Raw genomic sequence first — 22,288 nt, forward strand, 5'->3', positions numbered from 1 at the left:
GTAGGGACTTGTCCTGCCATGACTTCACTCACTCATTGTAGGTATTTGGTCGTAGCCACTCTCCTTGTTGTTTGTGGCGATTCCGAAGAAGTCAGCTCAATGGCAAAAACAAGTTCTGGGCAATAAACCCTACCAATAATCAGATACCCAGCAGGAATCATAAGATGGAGACAGACCACAGATGTTAAGACACGAAAGCTCCTGACCACACATGGAGGGTTCCATCCCAAATCCAGCACTCTGAGACTGTATGCGAGCAGAAGACTAGTGAGTGTAGGAACCACTGTCCAGGATGAAACATCCAAGATCCATAAGTACATTAATGAGACGGCCCCCGTGTGTGTGTGTGTATGTGTGCATGCATACACAATCAGACTAAGACTAATATTATTCTGGGCTAAACTAATGGCTATATTCGTCATGCAGCAGAGAGGAGACAGAGTGGAGAAAGGGCCACAGCCCGAAGGGAGAGATTGTCATCATTTTGAGTGGCTAAACGATACCCCCAAATCCCAGGAAATGGGCAAGAATACATGGAGGACAGTAAAGGTCAAATAGACACAATTTAGACAATTTAATTCAAGCTTTGCAAAAGCCTACTTACTCTATTAAACATGATGTCTAATTCACTTTCTGTATTAACAATATTAAATTATTGGATGCATACATAATTATGGGCTGTCCCTGTCTTTTCATTTAAAATCAAACGTATTCAAACATTTGGCAGCAAATACTGCTGTCTTTTTATAGCCAACCAAGCAACTGTTTTGGAAAGGATGATGTCATAGACCCCAGAGAGTTTAACATGAGCTCTCATTATCTTTCACAGACTCTATTAAGTCAATGAAGCATGATATGAACCATCGCCTAGCACTATGCATGATGTGCATTCACTAGTATCAAATGTATCCTTATCATTCAAATATATAAATATCTAAACATTAAGCATCATAATTTCCTGACATTATCTTTGGTTAATGCTCTGAGCACAAAAGCAATGTTCTCACATTTAGCCTATACTGGCAGGGCCCCTAAAACTGAAAGGAATACAGGATCACCCTGGATATGAAAATGTTGCTTCCTTTAGCCCTTGTTTTTTAACATTCCAAGACGACTAGTAGCTCATCTTAACATGCATGAGCTTCACAGGACATGACAAGTTACAAGTTTTGTGTAAACCTGGCATTCCAGTGCACTAGATTTACTATAGCTTATTAGATCAGAAGTGCATTGTTTGGGGGAGTCTGTGACAGATTGGTTGTAGCTTTGATTCAAAGTTTTATATTCATTTGGTGAATATATTAGGCTAAAATGGCTATTGTGCATATCCTCTGACAGGAACCCTCCAACCAAGATAGGCTGGCTTTTCCAGTGGTCATAATTTTTAATTTCTTATTCTTTCTTTTTTAAAGTTATCCACCTAATATCTTAAAAAACCATAATACCAACACATAATGTATTTTTATTTAATCTTACCCATAATTTGTACAGTAGTGAATTGTGCTAGGACATATTAAAGAGTACAACAATAGGCTTAAGGATATAAATAATTCAGAATCTGAAAGAGTAACATTAGGTATATTTTGTGTCTTAGTCTGAACACATCAGTGTGGCTAACAAGGGATGGTGCATATATTATTTGCATTAATCCCTGGGTGTTCCCATTTCAATAGAAAGCCTGCCTGCTGAGTCAAATCACTTAGTGCTCTTTCCAACCTGTCTCTGTGATAGCACTGCATAAGACTGTCAAAAGGCTAACTTATACTGTCCACCCATACTGTAAGAATGCAGAGATCAGCTAAATTTTTCCTACTCAACAAAATTATTAAAAGCTTTGCCAGACTCCCATGAGATGTATTTTTTTTTTCTAAAAGATGCATTTTTTTCAGTGTTGGTTTTGAATGCAGCCAAGTATGCAGATTTATTTGTTTGAAAGATACAACAAAGGAGAAATTGGTGGCATCAGGTCAAAATAAGCCATTTAGTACAGTAAAAAAAAAAAAAAATTACAGATTTGCTATGTGTAAATTGCCATATAAAATAGTATGGATTTTTTTTTTTTTGCACCAAGCCATAAACATGCTTTGTTTAAGATGAGACAAGGATGCGAGTGGATGTGCTTTAGCTGTAGTGTGGCACTTCTTCAGACTGTGGACACTGATTTTTATTGAGTCCAAGATAATAAGAATACACATAGGCTTAAACAGGTTCACATCTGCCAGTGCCAGTACTTGCTGACTTGCAGCTATAGATTACAGTTTTGATACAGTAGTACATTACAGCATTTAGAACTAACTCAATAGGGAAATTGTTAATGCGAGGAATAAAAATTAAAACAGAATGAAATTATGTTTCCTGTAATTACTGTTTCACAAAACAATGGAAAATTTAGCATCTATATTTTGTATGAGAAAAGGCCTGTATAAATTCCATTATGCAGCCTAATGGACCCAAGAGCGCCATGAAACATCTGAAAACACATTTGAGCCAAATTAACAAACCTCAGTAAATGATTAGATGAATGAAGGCCTGTAAACATTCATACTCATATTCATTTATATCAGACTTATCTTCATTCGTTCATAAAGACGCTGCTAGAGCTGAGTGTTATTTAATAATTCTACTGACATCAGAGGAGCTCTGTGTGGTGGGTTTCAAGGAATGAGGCAGACAGGATGTGGTGGCGCAGCACAGACAAAACCATATTGATATTTGGACAAATTTATGATGATTCTATAGGATCATTTTGGATATCATACATTATGAGTTACACGGCTTCTCACAGTTTAGTGTAAATGCGTTAATGACAATGCAACCTTTACTGTTTGAGTGATTGCAAAGCTGTGATCAAAAATAGCTATTATTTCCACGGTAAATGTCAATAAGCGGCAGAATAGCCACTCTGCTGGGAAAGCCCATAGCCCCATGAGGGCACTGAAAAAACTGTGAGCTCTATCTGCAGGCCACAAGGCAATTTAATGAGAGCGACTGCTCTAAAAGTTTCAAATAAATGGACTATAATGAAACGAAAGGTAAAAAAAACAGGCCTATAAATGATCAGGAGAGGCGGGGTCTATTTAGGTGCAAACACAAATGTAGGCTATATGCGATCCCCATGGGGTAGGATGCTTAAGAGTAAGATTACCTCAATAAACAACATCATTCTAACTAGAAAATTATCATTTTTGTGTTGGCCCAATTTATGGGTTTCAGCATTCTGTTATAGGCAACATTTTGAGGAGAATTTCGAAATGTTAATGAATAATGATGGGGTAAAAGCTCTTGTTTACTTTTTACAAGTCGACACATTGCTACTGGAAATTCCTCAAGACTCAAGACTTCACGTAATAGTGATGCAGATGAAGAGTGCGCTCGGCTCAGTGCCCTGGCGTTCAGGTCCTTGCCGGGTGGGGGGGCACCTGCTGTCCCGCTGGTGCGCTGCAGCGTCTCTTCAGTGAGCGGTTGGACGCCCAAGCAGACCTGTAATACCTGAGCAGACATCCTGTTGACCTCCCGGAGAATCAGACGCTGAGCTCCAGGTCGCTAGACATTTCCTGACCATGCCCCGCTTGCCTGGCGGCGGGACAGTCGGTACCGTGGTGTATGTGTGTCTGGTATCCGCGTGTGAAGCGTTGCGGACGTGCGGTGACGTCCAGTGTGGCGCTGGACAGCAGTGTTGTTCCCCTACAGGCGCCGGGAACGCCACCGCCGGCACCACCGTGCGCTGCTGCAAACTGCCTATCCATGTCTTCTTCGACAACGTGGGCTGGTTCACGCGCAAACTCTCCGGGATTCTCATCCTGCTGCTACTCTTTGCCATGGGCTACTTCATCCAGCGCATCATTTGCCCGCGGCCACGCAGACAGCCAACCCCACAGGACCGCAGCGAGGAGCCCTCCCTGTTCTACGGCCACGCTTCTGCATCTCAAGACTCTCTTTTGGAACGATACCCGGAATCCTACAGCCTGGGGGACATCGCCTCTCCGAATCTACCTGCGTACGAGGAGGTTAAATACCTGCCCACCTACGAGGAGAGCATGCAGGAGATGCACAGGGACAACTCTGATGAGCATCTACTTTGTGAGAGCGATGCGGGCAGCCGGGACAGAGACGGAGCCGGGGACGGCATGGAGCGCAGACGGGATGTCCTGTATGAGGTGGGACAGCAGCATAGCCCACGGACATCTCGAAACTCAGTTTGAGCCGAACGTTTTGAACACACGCAGTGGCCATGAAGAGTTTTTGAAGACTTAACTCTTCTCAGGGCATTACTAGCTTCAAATGGTTAATATCCAAATGGAGATGTTGTACATATTGTTTCGCTCTTGAACTTGAAGAAAATAAGACGAACAAGGATTTGATGCATTTTGCCAAGAGAGTAGATTAGGAATAGATGCCACATGGGGTCAAATGTAAAGCAGTCTACCTGATGGAAACCAGTCGTCATGCTCAAATGCCACTGGCTCTGACTCCGATTGTGGTGGCTTTGCAACCCAATACTCCATGATGGCTAGGCCAGTATTGAACACTGATTGCTCTATCCCCACAGGAGTGGAGGGAGTGTGCACTTAAAAGCATTTAAATCCATGTTTCAAACCCATTGATGGAGAGGTGAGACAAGACGAGTGACCCCAAGACTGTGTACATGCCCTGACAAAAGAACAACAAAGGATGATTTCTTTTGGCAAGAGCAGTAACATTAGTCGCAAGCATAAATCAGTCAACATCAATATAATAATGTGCTCATAAGTACAGAGGATAAGATATAGGCCTTACACAAACGCATAATAGCTTAACTTTGCACACTTAACTTTAATGAATGTTATGTAAGCAATGGCTGAAGCAACAATCAATTAATTCATAAGTACCAATAAAAGTGTAAAAATAAAAATGATAAGCAAGAGTCAGGACATTTTACAATGAATATTAACAACACACATTTTAAATGTATTTATTTATTTATATGGTTTAATTTTGGTAAGATTCCCTAGAATGCTCACATAATAGAAGAGTTAGCAGCAGCCACAAAGGTAAATTATGAATATTGTAGTTAGTGTAGCCACTAATTGTGAAACCTGAGCCCACATGTCCTGAGAGTGCTCATAAATTAACAGTGAGCAATCAGGAGGCCTTTCTAAAAGTGACTGAGGCATTGCTGTTGTTTTATACCACCCACAAAATCCTCAGAAAAAGAAACACTTGGTCCACCTTCACCTCACCTCAGGTGAAGTGAAGTAAAACCTATAAGGTTTTGCTTCTGTGTGGATAACTGCAAATCTTTTGAGCGCTTTCTTTGGTCACATGATTTAGAGAAGTGCCACATTGGTCTTACATGCGCTGGCCTATAGCCAACCATGGGGTGGAGCTGTGGGTTAAGGGACAGCTTGAAATAAGAACTGAGCATGAAATCATTATATTCACACACTGTATAAAAAAAATATATTTTGTTGTTGTGTTGTTTAGAATCTATCAGTTAGTATTTTTATGTACACGCAGGGTGCAAAAATATGTGGAAAAAAAAAAAAGATTTTTACATAACACTTTCAGAAAATCAAAAACAAACAATCAACACAACTAATAAAAATAAAAAAGGACATGTTTACATACACATTCTGACTTGTGACAAAAGGCCTTAAAGTGCATATGACAGGTTAGACTACTAATTTCACTAAAACGTAGTTAACATTATTATAATCAAGATTTAGCAAAAGTAACATAACAGTTTTTTCTGCACGTATATTTTACCTAACTTGGCTCATTTTCCGACCCCGGATAAGCGGAAGAAAATGGAATGGATCATTTTGTTATTTACTGATCAGCATTTTAGAACTCAGCTGTACTTGCTGAATAATTCAGCTGTTCTTCACAAACTACCACTTGCCTGGTTTACAATTATGTTAACATTTTTCCCCATGTATTATACCACCAAACAGTTGCAATTTGAAAATCTGAAACCATGTCATATGCCCTTTGAGGATGCAGAAATGGTACTTTTCCTTTTCAATGACATTCAGGGTTAGAACTCATTACATTACATTACTCATTATACAGTATTCTCTGAGAAGCTTGGTTACCCTTACTGCTCTGTTCATCAGCTGCTTCTAAGTGGCTAAATCTCTCACCAGTCTATATATGACCCAGTGCCAAACTTGAATATCAACAAACCTTCAGAGACACACAGCTTTACACAGTTTATGCTGAGGTCCCACAAACATTATCGACGTGAGGCCATGCTGCCTCTGACAGATGCATTAGCTGCCCTCTCACGCTCTTTGGATAACTCCATCTCAATCTTCACTTGGATTTTCTCCCAGTCCACTTCAACCTGCAAGGCACAAATAATGCTTATTATAAGTATTTAGTCAAAATACGCAATTTTCATTATAGCAACATTATTTTCATTTATTTCTCTTGAGCTTCTCATTTCTTTGTTATCTGCACAACTACTGTATTTAATACATTTAGACTTAGACTCCATTGATCCACAAGAGAAATTTACGGAGTAATAACAATGCCCTTCTTGTACAGTTGTATGAAGTCAGGGAAATGCGGTCCTGTATCTTTCTGGGAGTGGAGTAGTACTAGCTTGTTGGAGAATAAGCTCCTCAGCGCCCTAGAGTTTGGAGTGGGTTATCAGGAGTATCCATAATGAAGAGCAGCTTGTCCTTCTTTGCTTCACTGTAACAAATGTCTACAGCTCACAGTCAATCCCATGATCAGCTTTACAGATCAGATTGTTGATACATATAGCCCTTTAGCTGGTGCTGCTCCTCAGCAGACCACATCAACGTACAAGGCAGTAGGCACCACAGATTGGTGACATTGAAAGCGCTTTCTCAGTAAGTAGAGTTTATTCATGCTCTTCTTCTACACAGCATTGCTATTGTCCTTCAGTCCAGCTTGTTGTTCACATGTTCACATTTGCTTTCAGTGTCACTGCACTGGACTCCAGCTCCTGTTCATATCTACATCTTACCAGCGCAGTTATCAGAGTTGGACCTGGAGCTGTACTGGAAGTAAGCGCTTTAAAGATTAAAACAACAAAAAAGACAGAACCCTGAGGAGAGTGCAAGTAGTCAGTAATCCCCGAGCCAGTATATGGACAGATGCCCATTCTGAGCAGCTTCTCTCTCATCAGGAGGGGCTGAATCGTGTTAAACGCACTGGAGAAATTAAAGTATAATTTTCTCACGCAGCACTATTCAAGTGAGAATGGCACTGCAGAAGATAAATTACATTTACTTTCCAGAATACTTTTCTAGCAGCTTACGTTTGGTTACTCTTCCCACTGTGAGCAAGTGACAAAAGCTTTATGCTGACAATATAAATAATTTGAACAGTTGTATTTCTTGAACTGCTCCTTCAGATATAATTTACTTTTTCAGATTTTTTTGTCTATGCTTTGAAAACACCAGATTTTGTTCATTATTTAATGTTGTGTCCTTCAAAGTACATACATTTTTGTATAGATTGTACAGATGGCACTTCCCGACAGTTAACTTTAACTTGCTCTACCTGAGTAGTAGTTTTCCCAATTACTTTTACTCTTGGACCACTATTTTTTACTTAAATTTGCATAAAATTATTTTGAAGTAACATTAGTCTTACTTTATTACAATTTCGGCTACTCTGTCCACATCTGGTAATTTGAGGCCGATATATTCAATTTGTGGAGGGTCCAGGGCAGTGGGCAACCAGGGGTCGAGCTGAGCCAGGATGAGTCTCTCCAGCACCTTCATTGTAATTTGAATGTAATAAGAGTGCCTTTGTGTGCATAAATACCAGAGAACAAATGGCTGCAATCTGGTGTGTATACATGTATGACACATGTATGCTTATTAAAATGCACAGTCCTGACCAAATAAAAACATTATCTTACCCCTTCTGCGTACTGAAGAAATCTCTTGTTAGATTCTTTTCTGCCAAACTTCTGGAGAAACTTCTCTCTGAATGCCAGCACAGTGTCCACATGGGTCTTGTGTTTGACTGCTAGTTCCAGTGCCCTTAAAAATGCCAACAGACAGTATAATAATGCACAGACTAAAACCTTTCCCAAAACCCTCTCCACCATCCCATTCCCCAAATCAAGGTTCTGTACCTTTCCCAGTTGAACAGGTCAATGTTGATCTGTATAGCCTGATAAATAAGCCCGGCTTGTAACAGAACTGCTTCAGCCTCCTGGACCTGACCACTGAACAGCAGCATATGGGCAAGAGAGGACTCTTTAGATGCCTGCTCCTTTATGAAGTGAATGTACTGCACACGAGGTAACTGAATGGAAACAGAAAATAAAATACATGAAATACAACACATCACACTACTGGTACTTTAGCCAGTTAAAGTGTGGTTTTAAAAAGATTCATGCCCATACCTCTCCAATAGCAGCATAGGCCATCTCCGCCGTTGTTAACTCTTTACTAGCCATAGTCATTCCAGCAAGACATGCCCACAAAGACTGGTCCTACACAATGGAGAAAACAGGAAAAAACAGGCCAAGATGGATGTTTCATGATTATATAAAGAACTAGCCATTTACTGGCCGTTTAGTGTTTCAACGAAGGAAGAAATGCAATATAAATATGGAGATAATGGTAGATTATATAAAAGTGTTATGATACTAAATGAATCACAGTTTTTTCCCCACATATTGATCTATCACAACTCATGATCATAGTCACGGTTCTTTAACAACCATAAAATACATTTATTCCCCTAAAATCTGAAATCCTTAGTCCCAAGCTCATCATTACTCATCACTGCTACTTACCGTTCATATTTTACAGAGAGTGTATCTGGGCTCTTGTTGAACTGGTCTCATAAACTCTGACAATATGAGATGAATTGTCAAGAGTGTTTTAATCTTTGCTATTGTTTTTTTCTGGTAACTAAAAGCTGATAACACTTTCATTCATCTTGATCAACTTTTTTTGTTTATGTTTGAAACATCACAACAGAACAAGACTCTGCTGTCCTCTGCTGGCCATTTAATTTCTTTTCTAAAAAGTAAATCAGTGGAGGAGTGCCAACAAAGTTTTAATGTGTTAAATACGCTGTTTTTAGTAAAAGTTTAGGTTTGGTTCAGAAAGATAAAGTAAAGACTCGTTTTAAGGATAAGATAATGAACATAGAAAATTATCAAATCTTACTTTGGCGAAGCGACACAAGTGCAGTGCATCCTCCCAGCGAGAAGAGGAGCTGTAGTCATGGAGAATGGCTGGATAAGGTGTAACAGTGCTGTACACCAAAGAACCATCCCCTTGGCGCAATGTCACCTTGGTGCCCACATAGCTCAAAATATGTGGTGTCCGGGCAAACTCACTAACAAAAACAGAAAACATGTGACATTTTGCTATTAACTTATCATAAATCTATAAAACCAATGGCATTCTTTGCTATGCTTAAAAAATGTGTTCAAACTTGCAATATTAATTTATAGAGTGAGAAGTTTACATTTACAGTTTGTTTAAAAGGCCAGGATAAATGCTGCTTTTATTTGTTACTTATGATCATAAATCATTCTATGTCCAATTTTTCTGGCATTAAAAGATACCTGTAACAATAAACTGGATTTATTGCCCTTACCCTTGTCATTCATTCCTCACCTTCCATCTTTAACATAAAGTGTGTGCGGTAAAAGGTCCTTATCAACAAACACCACACTTGGGTAGTACCACACCGTAAACTGATTGTCTTGAATACCGCACAAGATGTTAGAAGAATCATTCCATTGCATACAGTGAACCATGCTACCTGGAAGACCATAAAACACTGTCAGACATCTTCATAGATTTTTATAGAGTCAGAAAAAGTCACAGACTGGCAAAAAGTATTTACCGATTTTGCAAATTTTGGGTTGTCGTCCATGATGTACAGAGGTCAGGTAAAGGTCACGGTTCTTGTCTATGAAAGCGATTTTGCGCTCCTTCAAGGGGCCGCACTGGTCCAGGGCAACATCCACCACCTCCATCTTGACAGAAAAACAGACAAACAGCCTTCATTTAAAAATAATATTGGAAGGCCAAAATGAAACTCTGTGTAAAAAAATTTAACAAATTTTAAGAAAGAAAATCTGAGCAAATGAGTAAAACACTGACACTCATCATGACAATTAAGGTGATTTAACCGTTTCAAAACTGAACTTGAATATTAGAAGTACAAAAGGTGGAAGATAAGCTAATTATGCATGTTTTACATGAGGCTGCAAGGGTAACACCAGAGCACCATTAGAAAGCCCACCCAGATATGAGCCATTTTTATACTGTAAAAACAGCTTGTAGAACATTTTGAGCACATACCTTATGAGTCAATGGTTTACCATCACCAAAGGCTTTCCCCGTCAGGGCATCAAAGAGATATATGACTAACAGAAAAACAGAAGACAGAGTCAGGCTATAGGAACTTAGACTAATGATAAGTTTGGCTTCCTCTAACCTTTCTCATCACTTTTATCTCGAAGAGCAATTGTGTCGTTGCTAAGAGAGATGCCTTGAGCATTGAGAATATCAGCCCTCATCCCAGGAAATTTTGGAGAACATATAAGTCGACCCTCATATGAGAATATATACAAGCCCGCTCCATCCACAAGCAGAAAATGTCTGGGTTTATGAAACAAGAAGAAATTACTTAATTTGCAAATTTATCTTCAGCTTAATCCTTTCAGGGTTCACATAAAAATAAGATTTAAAGAAATTTAAAAAATAAACTAAAGTTGCATTTTAGTAGCATTCTCTACTGTTCCTTGTCCCCAGATCCAATTTCATTTTTATCATTCTGTTACAATCTAGATAATTGTCAGAATTCTAATGGTTAAACACTGCCATAAAATGAAATGTTATAAGACTGCAAATCAGAGAATCAATCCAAATAAGCAAAGCAATGAGATCAACTCACTTCTCTGTTTGAACAATAAGGCTGACATTTCCCTCTTTCAGGTCAAAGATGAGAGGAGTATTCCAGTTTTTTGAACTGATAGAGAAAACGCACATAAAAACACGTCAAACTAATCTTATAAGAGATGGGCAGTAAAGGTGAAAAGTAGACGTATTACCTGTAAACATAGCACTGGAGTGAGGTGGCAACGACAAGATGCCCAAATGCCAGTGAGGCTTTTATGACCCGATCCCTGAACTCTAACACATCCACTGCCTCATCGATCACATTTAGCACCTACAATAACACAATGGAGAATGTTAATTTTTAAAATATAATGATGTATGACGTAGCCAACTGCCCCTCTTTGAATACCCAGGGGTTGGAGCCAGTCTGTCAACCCCAGGAGTGGTGTGGGATCTGCCAGAGCAGCTGTAAGTGGCCAGTCCAGAGAGATCCAGGTGCCATTCAGGGACATTCACAGTCCAATCTGAGGTCATGTGGAAGGCTAGAGCAAGTTGAACTCTTCTCCACACAGAACCTGGCTCTACCAGACTTTAAGAGATTGTCTGGACTCTCCACATTTAGGAATGCGGATGTGGCAACTCACTACTCCTTTAAGTCAGGGACAGGTTTAGAGATAGACTGATATTGGTTGTTCGATATTTCATACAGACGTGGACAAAATTGTTGGTACCCCTCTTGTAAGGAAAGAAAAATCAACAGTGGTCACTAAAATAATTTGAAACTGAGAAAAGCAATAATAAATAAAAAATTCCTAAAAAGTAACCAATGAAAATCAGACACTTTTTATGAATTGTTGTTCAACAGAATAATAATTTTTTAAAAAAACAACAACTCATGAAACTGGCCTGGACAAAAATTATGGTACCCTAGAAAAGATTGTAAATAACTGAACAATAGGGACATGTTAAACTTTGGTGTGTCCTTTAATTTGCATTACACGTGTCTTCAAACTTGTCCTCAATCAAGCCTGCCTGTTTAAAGGAGAACATGTTGTCATTGTGCTGTTTGGAGACATGATGGGTATAACACTGAACATGGACCAGTGAAAGAGAAGAAGAGAACTGTGTCAAGAGACTAGAAAGAAAATGATAGACGAGCAGGTTAAAGATAAAGACAATAAGACCATCTCCAAATAGTTTGATGTTCCTGTGATTATAGTTGCTTCTTCAGAAGTTTAAGGTCCACAGGACTGTAGCCAACCTCCCTGGACATGGCTGTAAGAGATTTATGACAATTTGAAGAGATGGATCATACGAATGGTAACCAAAGAGCCCAGAACAACCAACAAACATCTTAAATATGAACTCGAAGGGCAAGGTACATCAGTGTCAGATCACATTATCTGTCACTGTTTGAGCTAAAGTGGACTTCATGTGAGGACACCACTGTTGAGAACAAATCATAAAAAAGTGAGACTGGAATTTCCACAGTGCATATGGACAAGCCACAAAGCTTCTGGGAGAATGTCCTTTGGACAGATGAGACAAAACTAGAGCTCTTTGGCAAGACACATCAGCTCTATGTTCAGACGCAAAAATGAAGCACACCAAGAAAAGAACACTGTCCCTACTGTGAAGCATGGAGGAGGCTTGGTTATGTTTTCGGGCGCTGTTTTGCTGCATCTGGCACAGGGTGTCTTGAATCTGTGCAAAATACAATGGAATCTCAAAACTATCAAGGTATTTTGGAACAAAATGTGTTGCCTAGTGTCAGAAAGCTTGGTCTCAGTCATAGGTCATGGGTCTTCCAACAGGATAATGACCCAAAACATACAGCTAAAAATACCCAACAATGGCTAAGAACAAAACACTGAACTGTTCTGCAGTGGTCTGTGAGCCCAGATCTCAATTCTATTGAACATCTGTGAAAGGAGCTGAAAGATGCTGTCTGGAGAAGGAACCCTTCAAACCTAAGGCAACTAGAGCGTTTTGCTCACGAGAAATGCGTCAAAATACCTGTTGACCAGTGCAGAAGTCTCATTGACAGTTACAGAAATCGTTTGCTTGCAGAGTTTGCCTCAAAAGGTTGTTAAAATATTAAGTTAAGGGTACCATAATTTTTATACAGACCAGTTTCATTATTTAGTTTTTTCTAATAATTCTGTTGAACCACAGGTAAAATTTTTGTTGGACAATTTTCAGTAATTTTTTATTTATTATCGCTTTTCTCAGTTTCAAGTTATTTCAGTGCTTATTGTTGATTTTTCTTTCATTGCCAGAGGGGTACCAACAATTTTGTCCACATCTGTATATTTGGAATTTGACCATATCGACTATTGGCCTCAAATTTCCAACACAGGCCGACATTTTATTTGGGCCAACCAGCTGCGTAAAGAATCCACATAAAGCTTTATTTACACACTTCAGTGCAAAGAGATGCAAATAACTGCACAAAAAACTTGACTACACAGGTCTCTTATACATAGGTCTGTGGTTAGAAAGAGCAGTGGGTAAGTTTTAAGTAAATTCAAATTACATAATTTCAGCAGATCAGCAGAGGTGGATTGCAGAGTGTGAGGCAGATGAAAAATAATTTGACATTTAAACCTTTTCACATCAAATACTGCAGTATGGTTTAATAGCTTTGGTAGAGCAACAAGATAATGTTGTGATACACTAATACGTATGTGAATGCTGGTCTTATGCTTTGATGAATACGTTTGTAAAGCTCTGCCTCTGAAACTCAGTACAGGTCTTTTCAAGTACCAGGTGAAAGGTGGGGGTATTTTTACAGCTTTACAAATCGGCCTCCTCTGCTCCTCCAGTAAGCTAAATTTACATGCAACACAACCAAGAATAAAACCCTTTGACCACAAGGTGGTAAATTTAGCTGGCTGATTCACAAATCACTGGCAGATGTGCGCTTTCAAAAGGACTGGAAGGAGGAGAAGGAAAACGGAGAGACATTGACATAAGTATAGATATGCAAGATGAGCATATGTTGGCACTCATACATATTTTATATAAATTTGTTAACAAGATGAAGCTGCAGATCTGAAGATAAAAGGGAAGAACAATTCATATATTACCTGGTACTTTACTAACCTAATTTGTAGACTGAATACAAAGTGTCAAATGCCTTGCACACATTTGTTAATTGACCAATCAATCTTCCTTAGTTATCGTTTACCTACCACACAGGAAAATGTTTAGTTAATCCATCTACCTGCATGGTTCTTCTCTTGGTGAGGGTGATCACAAAATTCTTCCACTCCCAGTGCTGCTCCACAATGTGAGCAAAGATGACATGTCCATTACCACAGGAACCAGCCATTTGGGTGCCATCTGCAGACCAGGCCAGGCTAAACACACTTCCAGTGTTGGGCTTCTCCAAGGCATAGGACCACTCCAGACAAAAACAAACAAAAATAACCAAATTGCAATAACCAAGGGGTTAAGTTCACCAATAAACAACATGTATTTTTACATGGAAATATTAACAAACATTTTTTGCCATATGCATCTCTGACAACTTTCTTAAGTTCTTCCACTGACTTTTTTTTTTTGCAGTGTTACACTATGGGAGAAAAGGACGCTTGGGGGAGTCAAAGACACTACATGGAGGGTCAAGCAACTGCAACCCAATATATAAACCAAGCTGTAATGAAGCAAGACATTTGATATCAGCCCAAGGAGTAAGGCTGGATCTACCCTACTCTGATGCCTTTAACACACTTGGCCTTTTGGCTACTAAAAGAACCCAACAGGAATGTCAAATCAAGAGCTTTTCTCCAATGTATTTCATGTAAATTTTATTTGAATACAGCATTTTGAATTGAACCAAAATAATAAGTACACCTGAGCCACACAGCAAGAGTACTCGCTTTGGTTAACAGGTACTGTGTACCATTTAGTTTAAATGCTGTATGCAACATGTGCTGTAGTTGTCAATGACTCTTGGATCAATGTTATGGTTTGACGTCACTGACTGAAGTTAATGAGTGAAGTCAATGAGTAAGTCTAAAACTAAGGAAGCTGTCTGGCCATTCATTAAGCTTGAGTCTACTTTCTGGTCACCAAAGCCTGCCTGTCTATAATGGGCATCTTTGTGACCAGAAGGTAGGTGACAGACATGACGTATATTTTTCAGCTGAGCTCGGAAAGGAAAGTGGGAGACCTTAAAATGTACAATGAGCGTATAGATTGTGCATATGTCGATCCAATAAATAACAACTTGTTCAGACAACACTATGACTGGCAGTATGGCACCTGACCATACTATAGTCTTGATCTTAGCTACATATTGGTAGGATTAAACTCTCGTAAAATGTGCATCTATACATTAGTGCAATTTTTGACACTGATGTGAAAGAACTTGTTTCCTTGTGAATACAAGACAATGAATAGTGAGTGTATTTGGTTAAATAATAACTCCCACTATGCACCTGAAACAGAGCTTTGGCTTTGGACCTGACTTAAGAAGTAGGCGGGGCCTTGGGGAACTGTGGGGGCAGAGTTTTAAACAGCGAAAGGGTTAATGACATATGTCTGCACTAATAGCTCCCTATGGAGCTATCTGCTGATTCAGCTGCATTACTTCACAAGTATTAAATACTAGACATCTGCCATGACTATTTTCTGCTCTTTTACTAAGATCTACTCTAAATGTGGACTTTTACGTATTCATCTTATTTATTACAACACAAACTATCAAGAGGAGGTAGTATTTAGTTTTTTAACATAAATATGGTAGGTTCAAAAGGTTGACATGGTTTTGGGCAAATCCACCTACTGTGGTCAGTATTCATCATTTATCACATCACATACCAAATATACAACTATCAACCGTTTCAGTCAAACACTAAAATATTCAACGCGATTAAAATTAGTGTCCTCACTTGAATGAGTAAAAAAGATACACTCATATCTTTTTCAAACAAGCACGTGCACAAGAGGGACAGAGAGCGCCAACCAAGTCCTGAGTTAACAGTCTTGCATAAATCAGAACAGCTGGCAGACTCTGTGCAGAGCCAGCTGGCTTCAGTTTCCCTGTGAGTGCAGGACAAGACCTGGCAGCACAGGTACAAAATGTAAATCCCTTCACACTATTAACACAATACACAAACTGGGTATATAGGTAACCATAACAACATTATATTATTCATCTCTTCAGTAGTCACATGAGAACATTCAAACAAATGAAAAAAAATCTGTTGCAGCAAATTAGATTTATCAGCTACGATGAGGTACTGGTGGAGTCTCTGCCAGTGATGAGTATGGAGTGGCACAAGTTGAATCTTTGGCAACACACAGGGAAACAAAAAAGTGAGAGCACAAGGGGTGTGAGAGGAGGGGAGAGAAAGACAAACGGGAATATAAAGTGTGTGGGGGTGTGTGCGTGCACGTGCGTGTGCGTGCATGTGTGTGTGTGAGAGAGTAATGGTCTACACATGGTTTCATGCTGGAGCCTCCTCATAGTAACCATAGACACATGCTGGGGCCTCCTGGGACTCATCAGCAGGACACAGCTGTGCGCTGGACAGCAGAATTCTATTAGCACCAACCATGTGTGCATAAACATACAGTGATTGTACACACAAACACACAGGTTATTGTGGGATTTGGGCAAGCTGCAGGGTATAAGGCACTCTGACTGTACGCAAATATGGACAAAAGAAAGCTGTGCTTTTGGCAGGTTCAGATTGTGTCCTCTGAAACTGATCTTTTTACTGCTATTGATTTCATATTTGAAGCAGAGTTACTAACCTTAAATATGCATTTGTGGCATAAGTAACGCTGAGTATTACCACTAAACCACTAAAATACACCAAAAGTGACCAGTAATTCACAATACTTCCCCAGTCACATAGTAGTATCCTAATTCCATGCAGTTCCAGTCCATTGCCTTTCTTTTCTTACTCCACCTCCTCATCACTCTGTGAATGTGACATATTTAACTCGAGAACGAATTCAGTGATTTAGGACTACTAACAGTGATGACTCTGCCAGAGAGACAAACAGACCAGGCTCACTGTCATAACTAAAGGGGAGAGAGGAAAGTTTTTTATGAAGACCAATATACCAATACTCAATGTCTAAACCAACTTAACAGGATATATAGGACTGTTCCATGTTACCCTGCTTGCCCCCACCATTTTAGCTTCTTTTCTCTGAACCCGCCTTCTGGTTTTCAATAACGCAAAACCTAGCAATGTGCCAAATTAAAACCCTGTCAACAAGCATCTTAATTTAATCCCACGCACTACATAGATGGCACAAACAAATGTGTATTTCTGTGGAGAAGACAGTAAAAGAAAAGCAAGAAAGAGTGGGTAGAAGCAGAGTTTAGCGTAGAGTAGGAGTGGGGTGGAGGGGGGCTCAGGGCAGAAGGAGGAGGTAGTGAAGCCGAGGCAGGCCGAGGAGCCCTGCCCATTGACTGGAGAGAAACTGCTTTGCTGCTGACTCAGGACTCTCTTTGTTTAACAATACTCCCTCACACTCGCTCTCAAACTCTGTGTGCTTTTTTTCTGACAGTCACCTCCTTTTTAACTGCTTCAACCAACAGTGCTCCAACACACTGTTAGTTTGTTCACATCTGTACAACAGTACAGTACAATTCTCTTCTATCTAAAGCCAATACATTTGTTTTCTCATGCTCTGTGATTGAGATCAAAATGAGTCCTGTGTAATTGTATGCTTTCCGAGTTGCAGCAATTTCAATCTTAAGTCCGATCAGTTTGCCAATAGGAGAAAAAAATTCATTCATAAGGAAAAAGAAAAAGATTTAACACCACTGCACTGACACAAGGTGTTTGAGATCAATGTTGTGATATCATAGAAATCAGACAGAAAAGCCTCAATACTGAAGGTCTGGGAGGTGTAAAAAGATAACTGTAACTGGTAAAGAACAGTTTATTTTTCCGCATCAGTGATGGAAAACAAAAGAATATGTGAAAGGGGGCGGGGATCGAGTGGGCAGAGCAACAGGGTACTTGCCAAGCACAATGGGTCCTACTTGTTACTTGTTAGCTAGTGACAGTGTCAGGGATCGTGACAGGGTCCAGACGCTAGACACCAGCTGCAGCGCCTCGTAAATAGACTGCTGTGTCGAGCCACATTTGCACGGCACTGGCTGCACACTCAAGTGCACACTTAGGCATGTGGGCACATGCATACACTAGACACACAGACAGACAGTAACTTATTGTCTCTTTCAAATCTTGTAAAAGGGACAGTGAAGTTCTTTGTGTCCTCTAAGTGAATGTAAAATCTAATCATAGAGTTAAACTATATACTGTATGTACTAGACTGAAAAATCCACAGAATGGAAAGTTGAAGAAAACTTAGTCAGAGAAACTCACAACTTTGGACTTTAGTGCATTTATGCATTAGGATTTGCCATTTCCATTGTGAGAACGCAGATGCAGACAAACTGCACTTGGCCAGTGGTGTCAGGGTAAACACAGAGAAAATAAAAAGCAAAGACCAGTTGAGAAATCCACAGAGTTTGGAGGTGAAAGAGTTAAAGGCACAGGGCTGATCCTGCTGAGCCAGCAGCAATATGTTAAAGTGCCGGTTTCATTGTAGCAGATACAGAAAGAAACTCTTTCCCATTAGTCATGCTAGTAACTGAAAAAGATTCACTGCTTACTGCACTGGTTAACCCTTTATCCATTACCAACAAGACTGAGCTTTCTAAGTAGTAAGTAGCAAAGGTGGCTAAAGTACAAATATGCAAATTAAAATACAAATGATTGCTTATCTTATGATTATACATTAGAGCCATATGTAGTTTAAATAAGTGTTGTGAATGACCGTGGGGGGGGTGTACTCTCCATGGAGATGTTATTGCTTTGCCTGGAATGTTCCACAGTGTGGCATAAAACATATTAAATGAATACAAACAGTACGTGTCCATGTTTTTAAGAGGCGTTTAGCCACAAAAACACTAATAGAGTAAAATAAAGACTGCAACATATTGTCTTTTACTTTTCGAAATGTTAATTGCTATATGGCAATGTTGTTAATTAATAAAATGACTGCCAAGCAAATAAGAACACATTGTCCAGTGTATGCTTATAATACCAAATTCTACTATGTTATTACTATCTTTGAAAATATATAAGATGATTTTAATGGTAGATTTCATAGATGTAATGAATATGGTTTTCTCTTACTCCAGTTTTATCACAAAGTCGTAGTGTGTTGAAGGAGCCCATGGCAAACACCTCTCCATCGGGAGCCCAGGACAAAGAGGTGACTGGGTAATCATGGGGAGATGATGTGTAAAGCAACCGACCAAAGCTGTCCCACACCTATTGGAAAAGCAAGATTTTTTAAAATGCACGCTCAACTGCAAAACTTATCAAAAGGATTCCTTACCTTATATTTACAATCTTCCCCCCCTGATATTATCAAGTCATTGATTGAATTCCAATCAACTTTTAAAATAAGGCCATCATGAGCTTTCCACTGCAAAAAGTATATAAAAATCAAAAGTGAAAAGAAATAAAAGTCAAGCAGATTCCATTAGGGTTAATATGGTAATGTTGTACAGGAACAGATGCTTGTCAAGCCCATTAAATATATATAATTAATGTAAATGAATATAAATGTATAAATGTACAGACACATAAACGTAATAACATGATGACAGGTGTACCTGTATGACTTTAGCACTGGGCTGCAATGGCTTAATAATGAGTTGCCTTCCTGATGTGTACAGAATTCTGTCTGAGTCAGGGCCCCAAGCAACAGAATACACTGTTGAACCTAACAATAACAAAACAAAACAAATATTATACAACTGTGAAAAACTTCACAATTTAGTTTAAAAAATGTGTGAATACTTAATTGAAACAGTTTGAGCAACTTATTCTATCCTTTGGACAGGTTTCCTTTTTCCTCATTGGTTTCAACTCATTCATCCTATGGAATTGCAGGGATACCACCTGGCTAACCAGCATAAGCTCTGCAGTGCAGTTGTACACAGGCATAAGTCTGTGTTTAGAGTGTATGTGCTCAGAGCTAGAGTGTTAAAGGAGGGGTGGGGGGTGACACTTAACCCCACTCCAGGTGCATGCGGTTTCTCACAAATGCCAAGTGGTCACATGATCTAAAACTGACAAAAACTACGAATAAGAGGCACTCACTAGTTCAACATTTTTCTTTGTACATCAAAATTTATGTGTGAGAAGTTTTGTAGTGTTTAACAGTCTATAACAGTATGGTCAGAAATACTTAGAATTACTTGTTCCTTAAATGTTTTTAATGTTTTAATTTTAAAAGTGCATCTCAACTGTCATAAACAATGTTGATGTTAAATTTTTAAGTACCTGGATAAATAAAGTACAAGGGATCAATATTGCCCAAAATACAAGTTTGTACAAATTCTAAACGAAATCCCTGTTGGGAGAACATGGTGATTTGTTTTTGTTCCTTCGTTAAAAAAAAAAAAAAAATCTGTCTTTGGGCCATAGGTTTTGCACATACCTTCTACTCACGCCACCATCCACTATCCACATCTTCCTTTTAGGTTTTAGTTGTTACTTTTGACATTTGAACCACGATATTTAAGTAGGATTGCACCAAGCAAGGTTAACTTAAACATAGATTAATATGAATGTTTTATTATTATCTAATTTAATGAAGTAAAGTATAAGGTCATAAAGTTCAAAAATAACTGATGAAAATCAAAATGAATGGAAACAGATTACTACAAAACTTAAATTGCTTTCATCAGAGTTCAAAGCTGATCCATGTATGCAAGCATTCAGTGCACTGCAATCTTAGCATTAAATCTTAAACTTTTCTTACATTACATTTATTATTTTACAGTTCAGTCTTTCTTACAATATTTGTACCTTGGCTAGCAAGTGTAGATCGCAGCATTCCACTCCTGGACCAAATCTTGATTTGGCCATCCTCCCCAGCTACAAAGGGACAAATTAAGATGTAAACACATTGTTATGAACTATTTATGTTGTAGTGTATATATTCAATGTAAACATACTAAACATACCTGTAATTAGAGCACTACCATCATAGTTCCATCTTCCAGATAGCACAGCTCCATTGTGTGCATCTACACTCTTTTCAATGAGCCCACTTTTAGAAACTAAGTGGAACTTTCCTAAAATAAAGGCCAAAGCACAGTTATGCTTAAGCATAGTGACATACCAATCTAGTCTGTTTTAATAACGTTTTTAAAAAATGTATTTTTAAAATTATTTTAAATATGTGCAAAAGGACATAATTAATTTCACATGGTTTGCCTTAGTGGTGCGATAATGTAATGTAATGTATGAACAGAAACATTATAAATATAATAGGATTGTGGGGAAATTATGAATTTGTAATTATGAAAATGTAACTTTAATAGATACAAGCAAATGAAAACTGCTAAAAAATGCTGTCACAAAGAATACTTGCCATCAGTACTAGTAAGAACGAATATGTCAGCTTGGTTCTGTTTCTTGGAGCCCAGAGTTTTAGGAAACCAGTGGAGTTCAATCGGATAAAAGTCATCTGGAAGCTTGGCAACCAAACTAGTCTCACTAGTTAGCAGGTTCCACTTCAGAATCTGGTGATCTTCACTGCAGGAGTACACTTCATCTGCTGAAGTCCAGCCAACACAACTCACAAGTTCTTTATGTGTGTAAACGTTAAGGGAGGCAATGTTACTATAGTTATTATTGTGCTGTCCCTTGATTCTTAATTACTTACCTTAAAATCTACGTAATTACAATGATTTTCTAATATTAAGATGTAAAAGGATATGTTTTGGCTCCTTTAACAGTGATGTTTTTAGTCTCATGTTGAATACTGATGGATCCTGTGGAGTTTATGAGAAACGCGTTACACAAACTATATCCCGAAAAATAAACAAAACTCCAACGTACCTTCAGTAATCACAGAATCAGTGGTTGGCATGCTCAGGTACTGAAAGATGAAACAAAGAGCGTCCTCAGTTGCTACGGTACCTTATCGGTTGCTAATGCAAAACTTTAGGTGTCCCTAGCTCGCCTGAACTAAACCTACAGGGCAAGTTAACAGAGCGCACATAAAAAAATGACTCCATGAAGAATAAATGCAGTTAGCTGCATCCGTATGAATTTGTAACGCTATCATGAAACAAGCTTATTTTTATGAAACCAAAGATGACAGCTAAGCTAACTATGCCAAGTAGCTATAATCCAGGTCATCGTTTAAAGCGGAGATTTGTTGCAACTAAAACTTTCAATCTAGATTCCAACGCTGATATTTTTAACCTCGATTAAAAAAAAAACTCTTTAGCTAAATATACTTGGGGAATTTCTTAACAAAAATGAGTTTAAATTTTGAAATAAATAGCATGTAGCATCGCTGTTGCCTGATCTGTTGCACTTGTGGGTGGGTCTTTCTATAGTAACTAAGCAACGACGCAAATACGTAAAGCAAGATACAATTTTAAA

At 38.8% G+C, this 22,288-nt stretch overlaps 1 protein-coding gene across 2 annotated transcripts; it reads right to left on the bottom strand.

Moving 5' to 3' along the window:
* Positions 1-4,792: 4,792 nt before the first annotated feature.
* Positions 4,793-21,484, bottom strand: ift80 (intraflagellar transport 80 homolog (Chlamydomonas)). Of its 2 annotated transcripts, XM_020928649.2 has the most exons (18): positions 21,267-21,484; positions 20,857-20,967; positions 20,699-20,767; positions 19,498-19,607; positions 19,218-19,307; positions 19,013-19,150; positions 14,062-14,241; positions 11,048-11,166; positions 10,891-10,965; positions 10,432-10,595; positions 10,296-10,360; positions 9,835-9,967; positions 9,603-9,750; positions 9,147-9,318; positions 8,372-8,461; positions 8,099-8,271; positions 7,880-8,003; positions 4,793-6,325 (listed from the first exon to the last, which is right to left on the bottom strand). In XM_020928649.2, exons 3-18 carry the CDS (start codon positions 20,724-20,726, stop codon positions 6,215-6,217), a joined length of 1,920 nt encoding a protein of 639 aa, XP_020784308.2. In that variant the 5' UTR covers positions 20,727-20,767; positions 20,857-20,967; positions 21,267-21,484; the 3' UTR covers positions 4,793-6,214. The 2 variants fall into 2 exon arrangements, with proteins under 2 accessions (XP_020784308.2, XP_055022871.1); XM_055166896.1 differs by lacking the exons at positions 14,062-14,241; positions 21,267-21,484 and having other exon boundaries at positions 20,857-20,961.
* Between the last annotated feature and the right edge of the window lie 804 nt (positions 21,485-22,288).

This window comes from Boleophthalmus pectinirostris, unplaced genomic scaffold (assembly GCF_026225935.1).
Source record: "Boleophthalmus pectinirostris isolate CB_2022bp ecotype Guang Dong unplaced genomic scaffold, ASM2622593v1 HiC_scaffold_9, whole genome shotgun sequence".
NCBI lineage: Eukaryota > Metazoa > Chordata > Actinopteri > Gobiiformes > Gobiidae > Boleophthalmus > Boleophthalmus pectinirostris.